Genomic DNA, 13,877 nt, shown 5'->3' with positions numbered 1-13,877 from the left:
TTGGATTCTAAGCAGTATGAAATCCTAGATTGTGTGGCATAATTTCTCACACAGTTCCTTAAACATTAACAGTTCCTTAAACATTATAGTAAAAATGTTTTCCAATGATCAACTGTATCCCAGTTCACATATAGAAGCATGATGGACTTTTAGCTTGTCAATTTCACTATACAGAGCTATGCCATAATTTTTCATACACTAACCTAGTGACTCACAGGCATTCCTGATTTGTTTGCCATAAATTGTGGTGTTCTTTTTAACTGAATCTGAATATATTAAGAGAGAACATGGACACCTCAATCTCCAATCCTAGCACTCTCTAATACCATGCCTTATACCTGGCTCTATTCACATATACATGTACCTTGCTGGTTTCCCTATATATGAACTGAATTATTAATAAGTTTAGTTTAAAACTGACTCAGTACCTGAAAAATCTGTACAATCATGAAAATTTAACTCTTAAAGGCAGGGTCCTAGAAATTATAAAATAACCTCATTCATAATTTTGTAATCACATTTTATTAACAAGGCCCAAATGAGGCATAGATATTCACACTGAATGAAGTGTAACACCAAATCCATGTCTTTTATTCCTAGAAAAGAAGACTTTTCAGTCTATTTACTTATTTAACCTGGTGAGAACTGTGTCATCGTCTTGCTTCAAGCCCCACATAGTAGCAGCAAAGTAAAAAAGCTAAGGAGGCAACAGAATGTCATGGCAGTCAGATGTGATAGCTTTAAAAGGATATGAAAAACAAGACGGACCCTAAAAAATGATGGAAGTAGTCTAAAAGCCACAATAATGTATGCTTTGGTTTAAGAATAAATGGTTTTAATTACAAACAAAAATGCCGTTTTTTGTTTAGGAAGGTAGCCAAAATTTGCAGGCTTTTGTCTTTTAGTTTTGGATAGAAAATCTTTCTAAAGATGGCTGCTTAAATGGGTTAACTCAGCTATGCCAACTCTTAAGTCTTTAAAAGTACCTAAAAACTATATACATACCCCAAGTTCATCTAAAAACATGATCATACGATGTTTGTTGCTTTTGATGAATGGATTGACACCTTCCATGTAGGGCTCCTGAAAAATAAAATGCTTCTATTATATGCACCGGAAACAAACCACTGTTTGACCTATTAGGTTGATGCAAAAGTAATTACAGTTAACAGCAAAAACCACAGTTACTTTCACACCAAATTAATATAGCAAAACCCATACATGTAGCAATAATTCTTATAAATTAGGTGTAGCAGCAGCAACACATTCACAAGAATTAATTAAATCATATAATGACAGTATTTTCCTTCTAGTATATAAGCAAATGTCTATACTGAGGAGTATGGGCATTTTTAATGAAAGAAAATTCTGAACCCAAGCACAAATCATAACACACAGACTGGCAGACACAAATTGCTTATATATAAAATCACTCAAACATGGTCCCAAATCATAGGTTCGAATCCAGCAGAGATTACAGGGAATTAAAATACAATATAATGAAGACTGCAATAGGAAAATATCTTATTTGTAACCTGCCTCAAGATTCAGATGAATTCAGAACCTAGGCCATACATGTCAACTGCTCATCATACTAAAATCCTGACTACTTACAACTATATTATAAATAGGGGAAAGGTTAAGATTAACACACTCTTAAAAATCAGTAAGAAACTCAATGAGACAAGGACCTCAATAGGCAATTCCAAAGATAGAGACAATGAAAGTTTCTCTAACAGTAATAAAACAATGAAATACAAAATATTCTGCCTATCAAATTGGCAGAAAAGAAAAAAGTATAGTACCCACTGAGTTTTGGCAAGGCTGTGAGGAGTGACAAAAGAATCTTAAGTTGCTGACAGGAAATCTTGTAATACATAGCAAAGCGTAAAACATGTATTAGTAATTTTACTCCTAAGTTCAGCTAATAATTGAACAAGTATGAAAGGAAATGTATGTAAGGATATATGTTACAACAATAACAGGGACAAATTGGAAGCCATCTAAATATCCATTATTAAGAATAATGAGTTATCTATTTCCACATATGGCAAGAAGTCTGTCACATATTAGGTGACAAAAGCAGGAGTCATGATATGATCCCAACTGAATATTAGTCATTATCCTTAGATAGTACAGTTACATGTAGGTGTCAAAAAAAAAAAAAAAAATCTTGAGTTTTAATATTTACAGTGAAGGTTTACTGTGAAATAAAATTTTAATGAATTTTGTATTAAAATGTACTAATTTATTGTTTTATGTTAAAAGTGGGAGAATTTGAGTACACTGGACCTTGAAAAATTTGTTTTCTATAATGGCTGAAGTGGTGTTTTTTAAAATTCCACTATTAAAATGTAAAATTTAAACAAGATGCTTTAAAAACAAACATAGCAGCAAAAATAATCTTTCATTGCTAAAAATTTCACTAAGCCAAATTTTATCGTTTTATCATGTCAAACTTGCATTCATAAATTACATTTTAAAGTATCAAAATGTTTTTACCTTAGCTCCAAATTCCACAAGATTTGCTAAGTTCTGCACAGATTTAGCCACTAATATTAGTGTTCTTGCAGCAATAGGAGATGGGGAATCTGGAAGAGAATTGGGCACAGCTAATGACACCAACTCCAACAGCACTTTCAGCTAAACCATTATAAATTTAGCACTTTAACATTTCTTTACTGTTTACTACCCATTCCATTCACAACTCAGAATGTTTTTTGAAAATGTTTTTTGAAAATTTATGATCTGTATAATTCAAAAGAACTTGAGTTAAAAGAGGAAAACTGAATATGCTTATCAGTGCTTCTAGGCTTGTGAAAAGGGTACTACAATAACGCAGCAATTCCCAATGGTTGATACTATTTCAGAGGACCTGAAAGCTTTACCTTCATCACTAAAAAAGACTGTCACTCCTCACATGTTTTGTGACAGTTCACAAAGCTAGTTTTGGCCTACTCAGGTTAGCAATCTGAGCAATTCCCTGCTCCCAACATTATCTGCAATCCAAATAATTCACTTAAAGCACAAGAAGCAAGATAAAATCTAGGACCTCTGCTTTATTTTGAGGAGAAAAACATGAAATTTAATAAACTTTTAAAATATTTTAAAGGGAAATCAGGAGGCATTTCCCTGTAGAACACAGATAAGTAGGATGTAAATGACAAGTATTGGTGTCTATTAAATATAAGCTCTGGAACTTAATTATTTAACAGTAAAATCCCATAGATAATCTACCTGACTGCCTAGTTTTAGATAGTGTTGTCTGAGGCAAACATTCAGATAGATCTCTCCAAAAGAATTTCAAACCCTTAATCTTAATGGATTTGTAGATTTAACTACTTTAGTAGCAATAAAAGATAATTACAGAGACGTGATGGCTATATAAAAGTAAAAATTAAGACATTTCCAAAACATTTTTAATACAATTTTGAGCTTCAGATTATTAAGGTAAAAATTCTAGTTCCTACTGTTTATAATGGTTCGTTATTACATTCAGAGTCACAAATTTCCCTGTTATCCTTTCTTTGAAAGAAGTGTGTGACACCTGAAAGTCATCTCAAAATGGGTATATGGGTAATAAAACTGGATCAGGTTTACTGAAGTTTAAAATGGCCAATTTACACTATATAACCGGTGACTTTAAAAATCTCGAGGAACCAGGACTGCTTTCTTCATACGTACTCACAGAATACTATTCCAACTGTAGATATCATTTAATTTATCTTGAAGATCCAGCTAGCAGCAGTCTAGCAATGGGCTAAGCAAATCTCTTCCCAACTTGAAAAAGCCAAGTTGCAGACTACAAGAAGTTATTTATTATAAAGGTTTGAGACACAATAGCGTCAGAAAAAAAGGTGGAATATGTGTAATCATGCCATCTCAGATTAGATATGAGATGGAAGAAAAGAAACAAACAAAAAAAAAGCCGAAGAAGCACAAGGAAGGAAGGGTGCTTTGGAGTACTTTATATATGCCAAGACTAGAATTGGATAATCAAAAAAAAAAACAAAAAAAAAACTAGATTTAATTTAAGAGTATTCTTATCTAACAGTGTGAAACTGTTAATTGTAATTTTTTGAATTTTGAAATTTATCAAAAGCTGATTACCTGAGATGATATTGAACATCCGTGGATTCAGGATGGCAGGACAGATGAGTCGAAGAAAACAAAACCACTGAATGGGAAATTTTTTTTTTTTTTTTTTTAGAAAACACATATATAATGTGTTACATTAAAACAATACATATAAAACAGAATTTTAGTACTCATAGAACCATAAACTTCACTCTAAACCAATAAAAGAAAGCCCAGACACAGAAAGCTTTAAGAAAACAGTAAGCCAAAGCATCATATTTTAAGAATATATATATCTGCTTCCTGAATGTATTACTCACTTTTCCCAATTTAGAATTTGGATTAACTTTGGGAAAATGTTGTTCATCTGTAGTATTTACTGTCTTGCTTACTATTTATTATTCCAGGCCTAGTAGTCATGTGATACTTAAAGTAGTATCCTCGGGAACCCTAAGAATTTCTGAAATACCACAGGAGTATAAATAAACTTTTTATATTATATAAGCATAATTCTGTACAAATTTCAGAATTTCACACATCCTCATTTCTTATTCTTAATTTATTTAAACAAAACAGCCTTAAGTTGGCTGCATTGATTTTGTTGATGATTCATATAAAAATAAGAATCCATTGCACTAGAGAAAAAGTGACTTATTGATAAATGAAAATATCTATAATGGAACACTGGAAAGGTTTTTTTTTCTTCTTCTTTCTTTTCTTTGAGATAGGGTTTTGTTCTGTCACCGAGGCTTGAGTACAGTGGCCCGCAATCACAGCTCACTGCAACCTTGAACCCCTGGGATCAAACAATTCTCTTGCCTCAGGCTCAGAGTAGTTAAGACTACAGGTGCACATCACCATACCTGGCTAATTTTTTTTTTTTTTTTTTTAATTATTTTTGTAGAGAACAGAGTCTCAATACGGTGCCCAGGACAATTTCAAATTCCCGGCCTCAAGCAATCCTCCTGTCTTGGTCTAAACGTGTTGAGATTACAGGCTTGAGCCACCATGCCCAGCCTGGAAAACTTTTAAGGCAAGACATTAGGAATTCTAAAGTTTTAAAACGTAGTCAAATTACAAAACAATAGCAAAAGCAAAAATTATACTAACAGCTGTCATATATTATTTTATCTGCTAATTTTATTTTGGGACAAGTTAAGTGTGAAAATGAAGCTTGCATAGATACTCCTATTCTGCCTCCTTTAGTCACTGGTAGGGAGGATATGTTGTCATGTAGATAATTTCTCTCTAATTTCCTTTTAAGAAGAATCCACACTAATAACCTCTTGTCCCATGTAAAGACAAGCATTATTTCTAAAATAATGAATTATGCAATTCCTTCTACAGATTGATAGACATAATCTATGTAAAGACAAGCATTATTCCCAAAATAATGAGTTACGCAATTCCTTCTAGACATTAATAGGCACAATCTCTGTTCTCTGTTAGAGTGGGTTACCCAATTTCTCAGCATTTACCTTTGAACATGTACCTGTTTGCTAATTTTTGGACTCTCAGAAAGTAGTTACTTCTCAAACAGCATTTATAGGAATTGTAATATATTGGCTGGGCATGGTGGCTCACGCCTGTAATCCAACACTTTGGGAGGCCAAGGTGGGTATATTACCTGAGGCCAGGAGTTCAAGACCAGCCTGGCCAACATGGTCTAACCCCAACTCTACTAAAAATACAAAAATAGCCAGGTGTGGTGCTGCATGCCTGTAATCCCAGCTACTTGGGTGGGTGAAGCACGAAAATCACTTGAACCTGGGAGGCGGGGGTCGCAGTGAGCTGAAATGACACCACTGCACTCCAGCCTGGGCAACAGAGCGATACTCTGTCTCAAAAAAATAACAATTAAGTCTTTAATTTTGGACTTCTCAAATTTAAAGAATCTTGTATAAACTTTACTTGAAAATATTGTCATAATTATACACAGTAGGTCTGTGAGCCTGAAACATAACCTTGGCAAAAATGCCCTAAAACACCCTCTTGCATCAGTTTAAAATTTCCTGCTGTGTTTGCTTAACAATTATACTTGTTTGAACTTACAAATTTATAGAACAGTTTTAATTTACATCTCACACATAACTGTGCTGGAATATAATTCTTTTCTATTCCTCCCAATCACCATTAATGCCAAGAAAAACAGAATCTGTAGTTCTTAAATATTATGTCATATCATAACCAAGAGAAATTTTATCTGCCCCCCAAAAAAAGAAATAGAAGACCCTTGTCAAAATTTAGGTTGGAGGCAGGATTAACACACATTTTCAAAACACTGTAATAATGGTGTTAATGGTTGTCTAATTATTTTCAATATAGCATGGCATGACAGTGTATATTCTAAATAACATATTATTAGAAAACTGCTGTATTCCATGATGCTTTTGCATTAAACTTCCATTTGCCTGGAATTAGTTGGGGTATTGGTTGGAGTATGCTTAACAAAAGCAAAAGCCTACAAGTAAGACTTAAGGATATCAGATTGGGTCTTAGAAAGTTACCTTTAGTTGTGCCTTAGCCACCAGCTTTCTATATAACCTTAGTTCAACAACTTAACCTCTCTAGACAGATCTGCTTCTTCTTTGGAAAGTAAGTTAGAATAATGGTAATTAAGTAACCTTATATAAGCTCCCAAATTCCATGATTTGCCAAAGCAGTTCTTCCTACAGAGTAATGATAATGAAGTCCCTTTATATAAGCTCCCAAATTCCATGGTTTGCCAAAACAGTTCTTCCTAATTATGGTACAATGAGCAGACTGAAACACAGCTTCAGCACTACATGTTCTGGTTACAGATTAGCTCAGAGTCACAGATTGTAATAAAGCAATTAATATCTAAATCAGTCAATTACTGCTCTTCTCTTTTAGTGCCAATCAATGTGTGTGTGTGTGTATGAAGAATATTATATGAAGTTAGCTACAGATTTTAGTTGTATAACTTTTAACCTCATCCTGTAAGGGTTTAAAATCCCCAATACTTAACTATAAATGAATGTTCATGTTTTTAGAAAATGCAAACGGTAACTAAATCTCATAGTAACTTTAAGTTTAGGAGCCATTTGGACTTAGAAAATATGCAACAGGGCTTTGACATAAAAGCCAAAGAAAAAAAGCATTGAATTGTATATTGTTATTCTTCAGTTTTCACAATTATCCATCTATCACTCTTCAGTTTTCACAATTATCCATCTATCAGTTTGTGATTTAACAAATGAATTGATGAGCCTTACCTAACAACTCTTGTTCTCATTGTGGTATTTGTAGGCCACTTATGCTGAACAGATTTCTGTAAACACCCATAAATATATCTCAGTGTCCTGCCAAAATAACACAATCATCTCAACACAGAAAGCAAGTGAAACTACTGATCTCCTAGCAGCCGAAAGCTTAATTTACCCAAATATACCACAGTTTAATAAAACTGGCCTTTTCCCCCAAAAAAGTATTTTGCCACAGGTAATGAGACATTTAGAAGGGGTAAGGAAAACTTCATCGACTAAGTTTATCGTCATCAATTTATTCAGTCAACTTCCTGACATTTACTTTAAGATACAGAGAACTAACCAGCTGCAAACTCTGGGGAGAAAGATTTAGACTTAGGTTAACTTCTACCTGAACAAATGAGTTCACCAATACTGGAGGCCTAAAAGCATATTAACAGAGTGATTAATCTATCAAGTATAGACTAAATGGATAGACAAGATATCTTTTACAATCTCAAATCTGAAACTATAAACCTCTATTCACTCCCCAAGCTACTATACAAACCAGACATATTGGCTTGTACAAAAACAATGGGTGGTTTTATTAAGACAGTTATTTTATTTAAATATAATTCATCTTATAAACATTAACCATGACTTTTCCAGAGTATAATAATATTAGGACAACAGAAAAGCTTTCACGTGTTTTAGAAATAGAAACTTCCCAAGACATACACAATTTCTTGTCAAATGAAAATTTCACCACTTACGGTGGAAGTATTTCTGAAGCCATGAATATTTTCTCCACAAGCTCTGAAAGTATGTTCAATAGGTGTGCTAAATTAGTGTTCACATCTTCATTTTTTTCTAACTTTGATGGACTTAACTGAAAGAAGGAATAAATCAATAGAAATGCATTGTTGGCAATGACAAATGCAAATGAATTGAGGAAAACAAGTAGTTGTAGTTTTCAAGGTTCTCTATTTTTCAGTATCTGTGTGTACTAATCTTTTTTCTTTGTATAAATGGGAGTTTTTAAGTAGTTTGCTCTATGGAACTCTTTCTGGTAGGTTTGTTACCATTTATTCCCAATTACCCAACTGAAAAGCAACCAGTGGTTAGTCAATTCTATTTATTTGAGGGTAAAAAAAGCTGATTAAAAGCCTTTTCTGAATGAGGCTTATTTAATGACTAATAAAAATATCAAATGTCTTAGGCAGAATCACAAACCTTTCTCAGAACTTTTCCTGTAACCCTTCTGATCTAGTGTCAGCAGAGTACATTTATCTATGGAAGTCCGAATTCCGCAGCCTATCTCTAAAGTCCAGAGACTCAGCCCTACCCACCTGCTGCACTTCTGTGTCATCCTTATGTTAGGCCAACTATGGCATTACTCCAGATTTCCAAAATTAAATCACTAATTTCTTCCCTTCAGGTTATTAGTACAAATTGACACCTTCGTGCAGGATTAACATTTGCTAGGTCCCAGTGTCCACTGTCAAAAACAATTCCTTAAACTGATTTTTGTATCAGATCTAAAATATATATTTCTTTGTAGCTGCTTTCCCATTAAAATGAGAGAATATATGTGAGATTCCCACTTACTGTCTTAATAGTTTATTATGAATTTATATTGAAGCTTTAATAATCCTAAAAAGATGTTTTTTGTTTTAGTCAAGGTTATCTCATAATTCTCTCGCAAAAAAACCTTCAAGGACAAAGCTAGATGTAATGAAGTGCTACATAGGTCATATGATAAGTCACTAATAAAACCTTCAATGTATGTTATGCACGCTTTCTGTAAGTAGTATATAGATTACTAGTGCAGTAGAGGAAATGACGAAAGTATTTTCATGAATTTCTGGTGCAACTTGATGGTTTTTAATCTCAAAATAAAGTACATCTTTTTTAAAAGTCCATTTTGCAGAACATTTTATAAATGTATTAGAGACAGGTATAACTGCTATGAGGAATAATTTTAGAAATTTAATATTTTCCTTAAAATGTAATTGGCTACAAATCATTACCTACTAAAACATTAAATTCTTACCTCACAAGATTGCTTGCTTTCCATTATCTTTAAAATAGAGTCTTTCAAAGCATGATGAACAAACTGTGTAGCAGTGGCTTTCATATACTGCTCCATCAAGGTGCTTGCAAGTGTTGTGGCTCGAAATAGGGTAGTGGCTTCATCTACACAAATATTTACATTAGATTATTTGTAAAGGACTGACCTAATGTGACCAAATTGGAAATTTAAGTGAATTCATTTTACCTCAAAAGGAATAACCACTTAAACGTACTTTTTGCATGCAGCATTGAAGCACTAATTACAATGACATCCTATATTTCTACAGACTTAACTCTGTAAGACTTTCATATGTATTACCTCATTAGATCATAAACAGGAGAAGGGATTAACACTGCCATGTTCATATGGAAAAATGAAGTCTCAGAATTGTTATATGTCAGATCAGTTAGACAGCTAGTGACAAAATTAGTACCACAAATCAGGTTTCCTGCCCATTGACCCCATGCTTTGAAACTTTGGGGTTTATTTACAATTAAGGATATAACACAAAATCCCAGTTTAAATTAATTTATTAGCTTAAAACGTGTCTACTGAGTTTCAGTAAAATTTTAATGAAATACAAATGCTACAGAAAAGATAAACTCAGTGTAAAATAAGGACCACCATTTTATCTATTCCTTGACAAATCTATATTTTGTGATGACAAGGAAATAGTTCTAAACTTTACTATTTATTTGGGGAACCTAGAAGCAAGAACTATTACTGAATCAAAGTGCTCGGGGGGGGGGGGCAGGGCGGTGGGGGGGCTGGTGGATTATTTTGTAAGCCATTAAAAGCACTGTGAGTCCAGCAGCTTGGGAACTCTACCTATCTATAAAAGTTAGAAATAAAATGCAACTGACACCCAGCTTCTGTGAAATGAATAAGTAAAATTAAACAAGACCTATAATCCCGGCACTTTGGGAGGCCAAGGCAGGCGGATCACCTGAAATCAGGAGTTCAAGACCAGCCTGGCCAACATGGTGAAACCCCGTCTCTACTAAAACATAAAATAAAAAATTAGCCGGGTGTGGTGGCATGTGCCCATAGTCCCAGCTACTCGGGAGGCTGAGGCAGGAGAACCGCTTGAACCCGAGAGGTGGAGGTTGCAGTGAGCTGAGATTGCGCCACAGCACTACACCCTGGGCCGACTGAGACTCCATCTCAAAATAAATAAATAAATAAATAAATAAACAAGAGAATACAATTAAATATGCCAGATAATCAAGCACTATGAGCCATTGATGTAGACACAGATACCACTTTCTTATGGCTTCTAGTACTTATCTGCCAAACTCTGCATTAGAAATATCAGCTCCCCATAGTAACCAACATAATCAGAACTGATATCCAACTGCAGTTTTTAATGAGGGAAAACAGAATAACTTATTTTGCAACATAATTTAACAATTTAGTATATTCAGAGATAGAGTCCATATACCCTTGATATAAAATCTAAACCCAGTTTCTTAAAGTATCACACTAACATAGCCATACTATACCTTCCATGCTTATTTCTCTGTCATTTAGTGTGCATAACAACAACGATTCAAGCTTTTCGTGAAGAAAAATCCTCAATAGGATGCTGGCCAGTAGTGTTCGGTCTTGTCCACATACATGTGATAAAGCATAGACTACATGAAGTTCCTTTTGCAGTATAAGCTAAAATGACATTTTAAAAGACTGTTTAAAGTACACAGCATTAAGCATGCTCCATGAGACTAACAAGAAATATGTTCTTTCACAAGTTCTTATATTTAAAATGATGTCCCATTGAATAAATTTATTTAAAATAGAATGAATTCGTAATCTACCTATTTCTACCAAAATCACACTATAAAACAAGGTTTTAAAGCTTCTCTGGTGTCAATGTGCTACTAAGCTATGAATTACTATGTTTAGCTTAATGGATTTTTTTATTAAATGTTAAATGTTTCTGTTAATTCCAACAAAAACAGGACTGATAAATAACTTAATACCTCTTTAAATTCACTGTACTCTTCTTCTGGCATGATTTTTTCCATAGAGTATCGTGCTCGAACACGCAGGGACCCTGGTTCAATACCTTTTAATGGTATATGGGAGCTAAGCAGAAACCATTCATCTGTGGCATGCCCTTTCTGTAATCGGCTCAACTGGCAGCGCATAAATACTTGGGAAGAAAAACAAGCAATTATTGTCTAAAAAGATAACATGATAATTAGTCATGCAAGTAAATTTTTCTGGTGTTCAGTCTTCTCTATGGTGTTAAATGCTTTTCATTAAAGGAGTTTCCAATAACATCACAAATTCAATATTTAATTGCTTCATTCATTTACTGAATGTCTACTGTGCACTAAACTCTGATAGGCAGGGAGTATAGAGATGATTGAGATGTGGTTCTTTGAGTTGCATAGAGGTCAATTTAGTCAAGAAGACAAGAAATCAATTATGTTTCAGCATTAAGTGCTGTTAACAGTGGTGAATGCTATTCGAGTACACATAAATAATACCTAATTCAGCCCGTGGAGGTGAAAACTCCACTTTAAACAGGTAACCCTTGAGCTGACAAGATCTGGAGGTGTAGCTAAGAAGAAAAGTAGTGAAAAAAGAAAAGAGAGCACTTCAGATATAAGGTATGGCCTTCCTTCTGTGTCATTACTGTGGGGTTTGGATTTTATCGTAAAAGTAATGGAAAACTAAAATTACTACAAAAAATTACAGAATAAACATTTTATAGAGGAATATTCAGGCTCTGATCTGTCTGTTAATACATACCACTTCCTTCCCTAAGCCTGAGTATTAAGAAGGTATTAACCTAATTCACCCTGATGTGAATTGGTAAATCCCACTGTCAACTGCTTTAGCAGCAGGATGGAAGGAGTTGTGCTGCTGAGGACAGGAACTGGGAGCCTTTGACTACCAGAAGTGAATAAATGACATATTCAAGTTTAAGGAAAATTTTTAAATAGAATACTTTTTTACTAATATGCTAGTGTAATCCCAGCACTTTGGGAGGCTGAGACAGGCAGATCACCTGAGGTCAGGAGTTCGAGACCAGCCTGGCCAACATAGTGAAACCCCGTCTCTACTAAAAAAAAAGTACAAAACTTAGCCATGCATGGTGGTGGGCGCCTGTAGTCCCAGATACTCAGGAGGCTGAGGGAGGAGAATCTCTTGAACCTGCGAGGTGGAAGTTGCAGTGAGCCAAGATCACACCACTGCACTCCAGCCTGAGCAACAAGAGCAAGACTCCATCTCAAAAGAAAAAAATGGAAAAACCTAAAAAGTAGAAAGAAGGGATGAGGGCAAGCCCTACAAAAAGACCACTGTAATCATTTTCTTATTCTTCCTATTCATTAGAGAAAGGAGGGTGGCTAGATACTTTAATCTTAATTGCTTAACAGTATGTACAGTTGAACCGTGTTGGTCTTTTTCATTCTTAGGTATACTCTTTCTTGATAATCAATACTTTAAGATAATCAATACAATAATCAATACAATAATACAGAAAGAAACTATCTCAAATTATACTACGTGCATTTCTGATTTTTTTTAATTTCTATTTTAAGACTATTTCATTGTGAATTTTAAAAGTATATAAAACATGCTTTCTCTATTTTAGAAAGTTTCTGTATCAACTTACAGATATCAGGATCTTTGCTTTTCTTTGTTTTATTACTAAGAGTTATTTCAAATCTATTGATGTCAGGAGGAAGATCACTAAAGGAGCAAGGAGAAAAAGAATTAACAAAATGATTTGGCATCAAACTACCTTATTTCTTTAGTTCTAGTATCAAATAAACCCCCATTTCTGAAAGAAAAAAAAAAAAAAGTGAGTGTGCTAGACCTAAAACCAGATTCACAACGTATTTTATTATTTGGTATACAGAAGACACGCAAATTACACACTTTTCCTACCATCTTTAACCTCCTAAACTAATAATTCATTCAAATAAGTACTGGAAACCTTAGTAAACATTTTGTATGTGTGGGTTAGTAAAGTTTTTTGACTTGCTAATAATTCATGTTAATAACTAAGTGGAAAAACCAAGGGCATAGCACTTCACAAAAAAAGGTAAACAAATACAACAGAAAAAAAAATACATATATAGCTATTAGGACACCTGGATATGGTACCTTGTTCTGATGGTTTAGAGACCAAAAAAATAGAAACGCAATCTGGTAAAAGAAAATGATTAATGTAATGATAAAATAAGACTTACTCAAAGACAAACTCTTCTGACCACACTGGGTTTTGCCCTTCCCTTGCATGAGTTTTTGCTACTTGGACACTATTCAGGTAGATGTTACAATATGGATTAGTAAAATGTTTTACTGGGAGTTTATGGGCTTCTTCAATATGTAAAACAAGGCTGCTGACCTAAAAAAAAAAAAAAAAAATTATTACCCCAGGTTTCTAGAATTGCACATTTCAAAAGCAATTACTCTAAGATACAAAGCCAAAATAATGACTTATTTTCCCCATTTTAAGAAAATATGAGCTTTGGTTATATTTTCCTTTATATATGACATACTTA

The 13,877-nt window shown here is 33.9% G+C and overlaps 1 protein-coding gene across 1 annotated transcript in view; it reads right to left on the bottom strand.

Moving 5' to 3' along the window:
* The window catches only part of RASA1 (RAS p21 protein activator 1), a 137,169-nt gene that overhangs the window by 3,921 nt on the left and 119,371 nt on the right, over positions 1 to 13,877 (bottom strand). Inside the window, 11 exon segments of the mRNA XM_017890582.1 lie at positions 1,006 to 1,083; positions 2,503 to 2,591; positions 4,111 to 4,177; position 6,358; positions 7,314 to 7,400; positions 8,057 to 8,172; positions 9,337 to 9,479; positions 10,860 to 11,019; positions 11,337 to 11,509; positions 12,983 to 13,059; positions 13,563 to 13,720. Coding sequence (XP_017746071.1) covers positions 1,006 to 1,083; positions 2,503 to 2,591; positions 4,111 to 4,177; position 6,358; positions 7,314 to 7,400; positions 8,057 to 8,172; positions 9,337 to 9,479; positions 10,860 to 11,019; positions 11,337 to 11,509; positions 12,983 to 13,059; positions 13,563 to 13,720 — 1,149 coding nt within the window.

This window comes from Rhinopithecus bieti, unplaced genomic scaffold (genome assembly GCF_001698545.2).
Source record: "Rhinopithecus bieti isolate Rb0 unplaced genomic scaffold, ASM169854v2 scaffold_1428, whole genome shotgun sequence".
NCBI classification, from domain to species: domain Eukaryota; kingdom Metazoa; phylum Chordata; class Mammalia; order Primates; family Cercopithecidae; genus Rhinopithecus; species Rhinopithecus bieti.
Note: the sequence above shows the minus strand (reverse complement) of the source record. Positions and strands in the feature narration are given on the sequence as shown.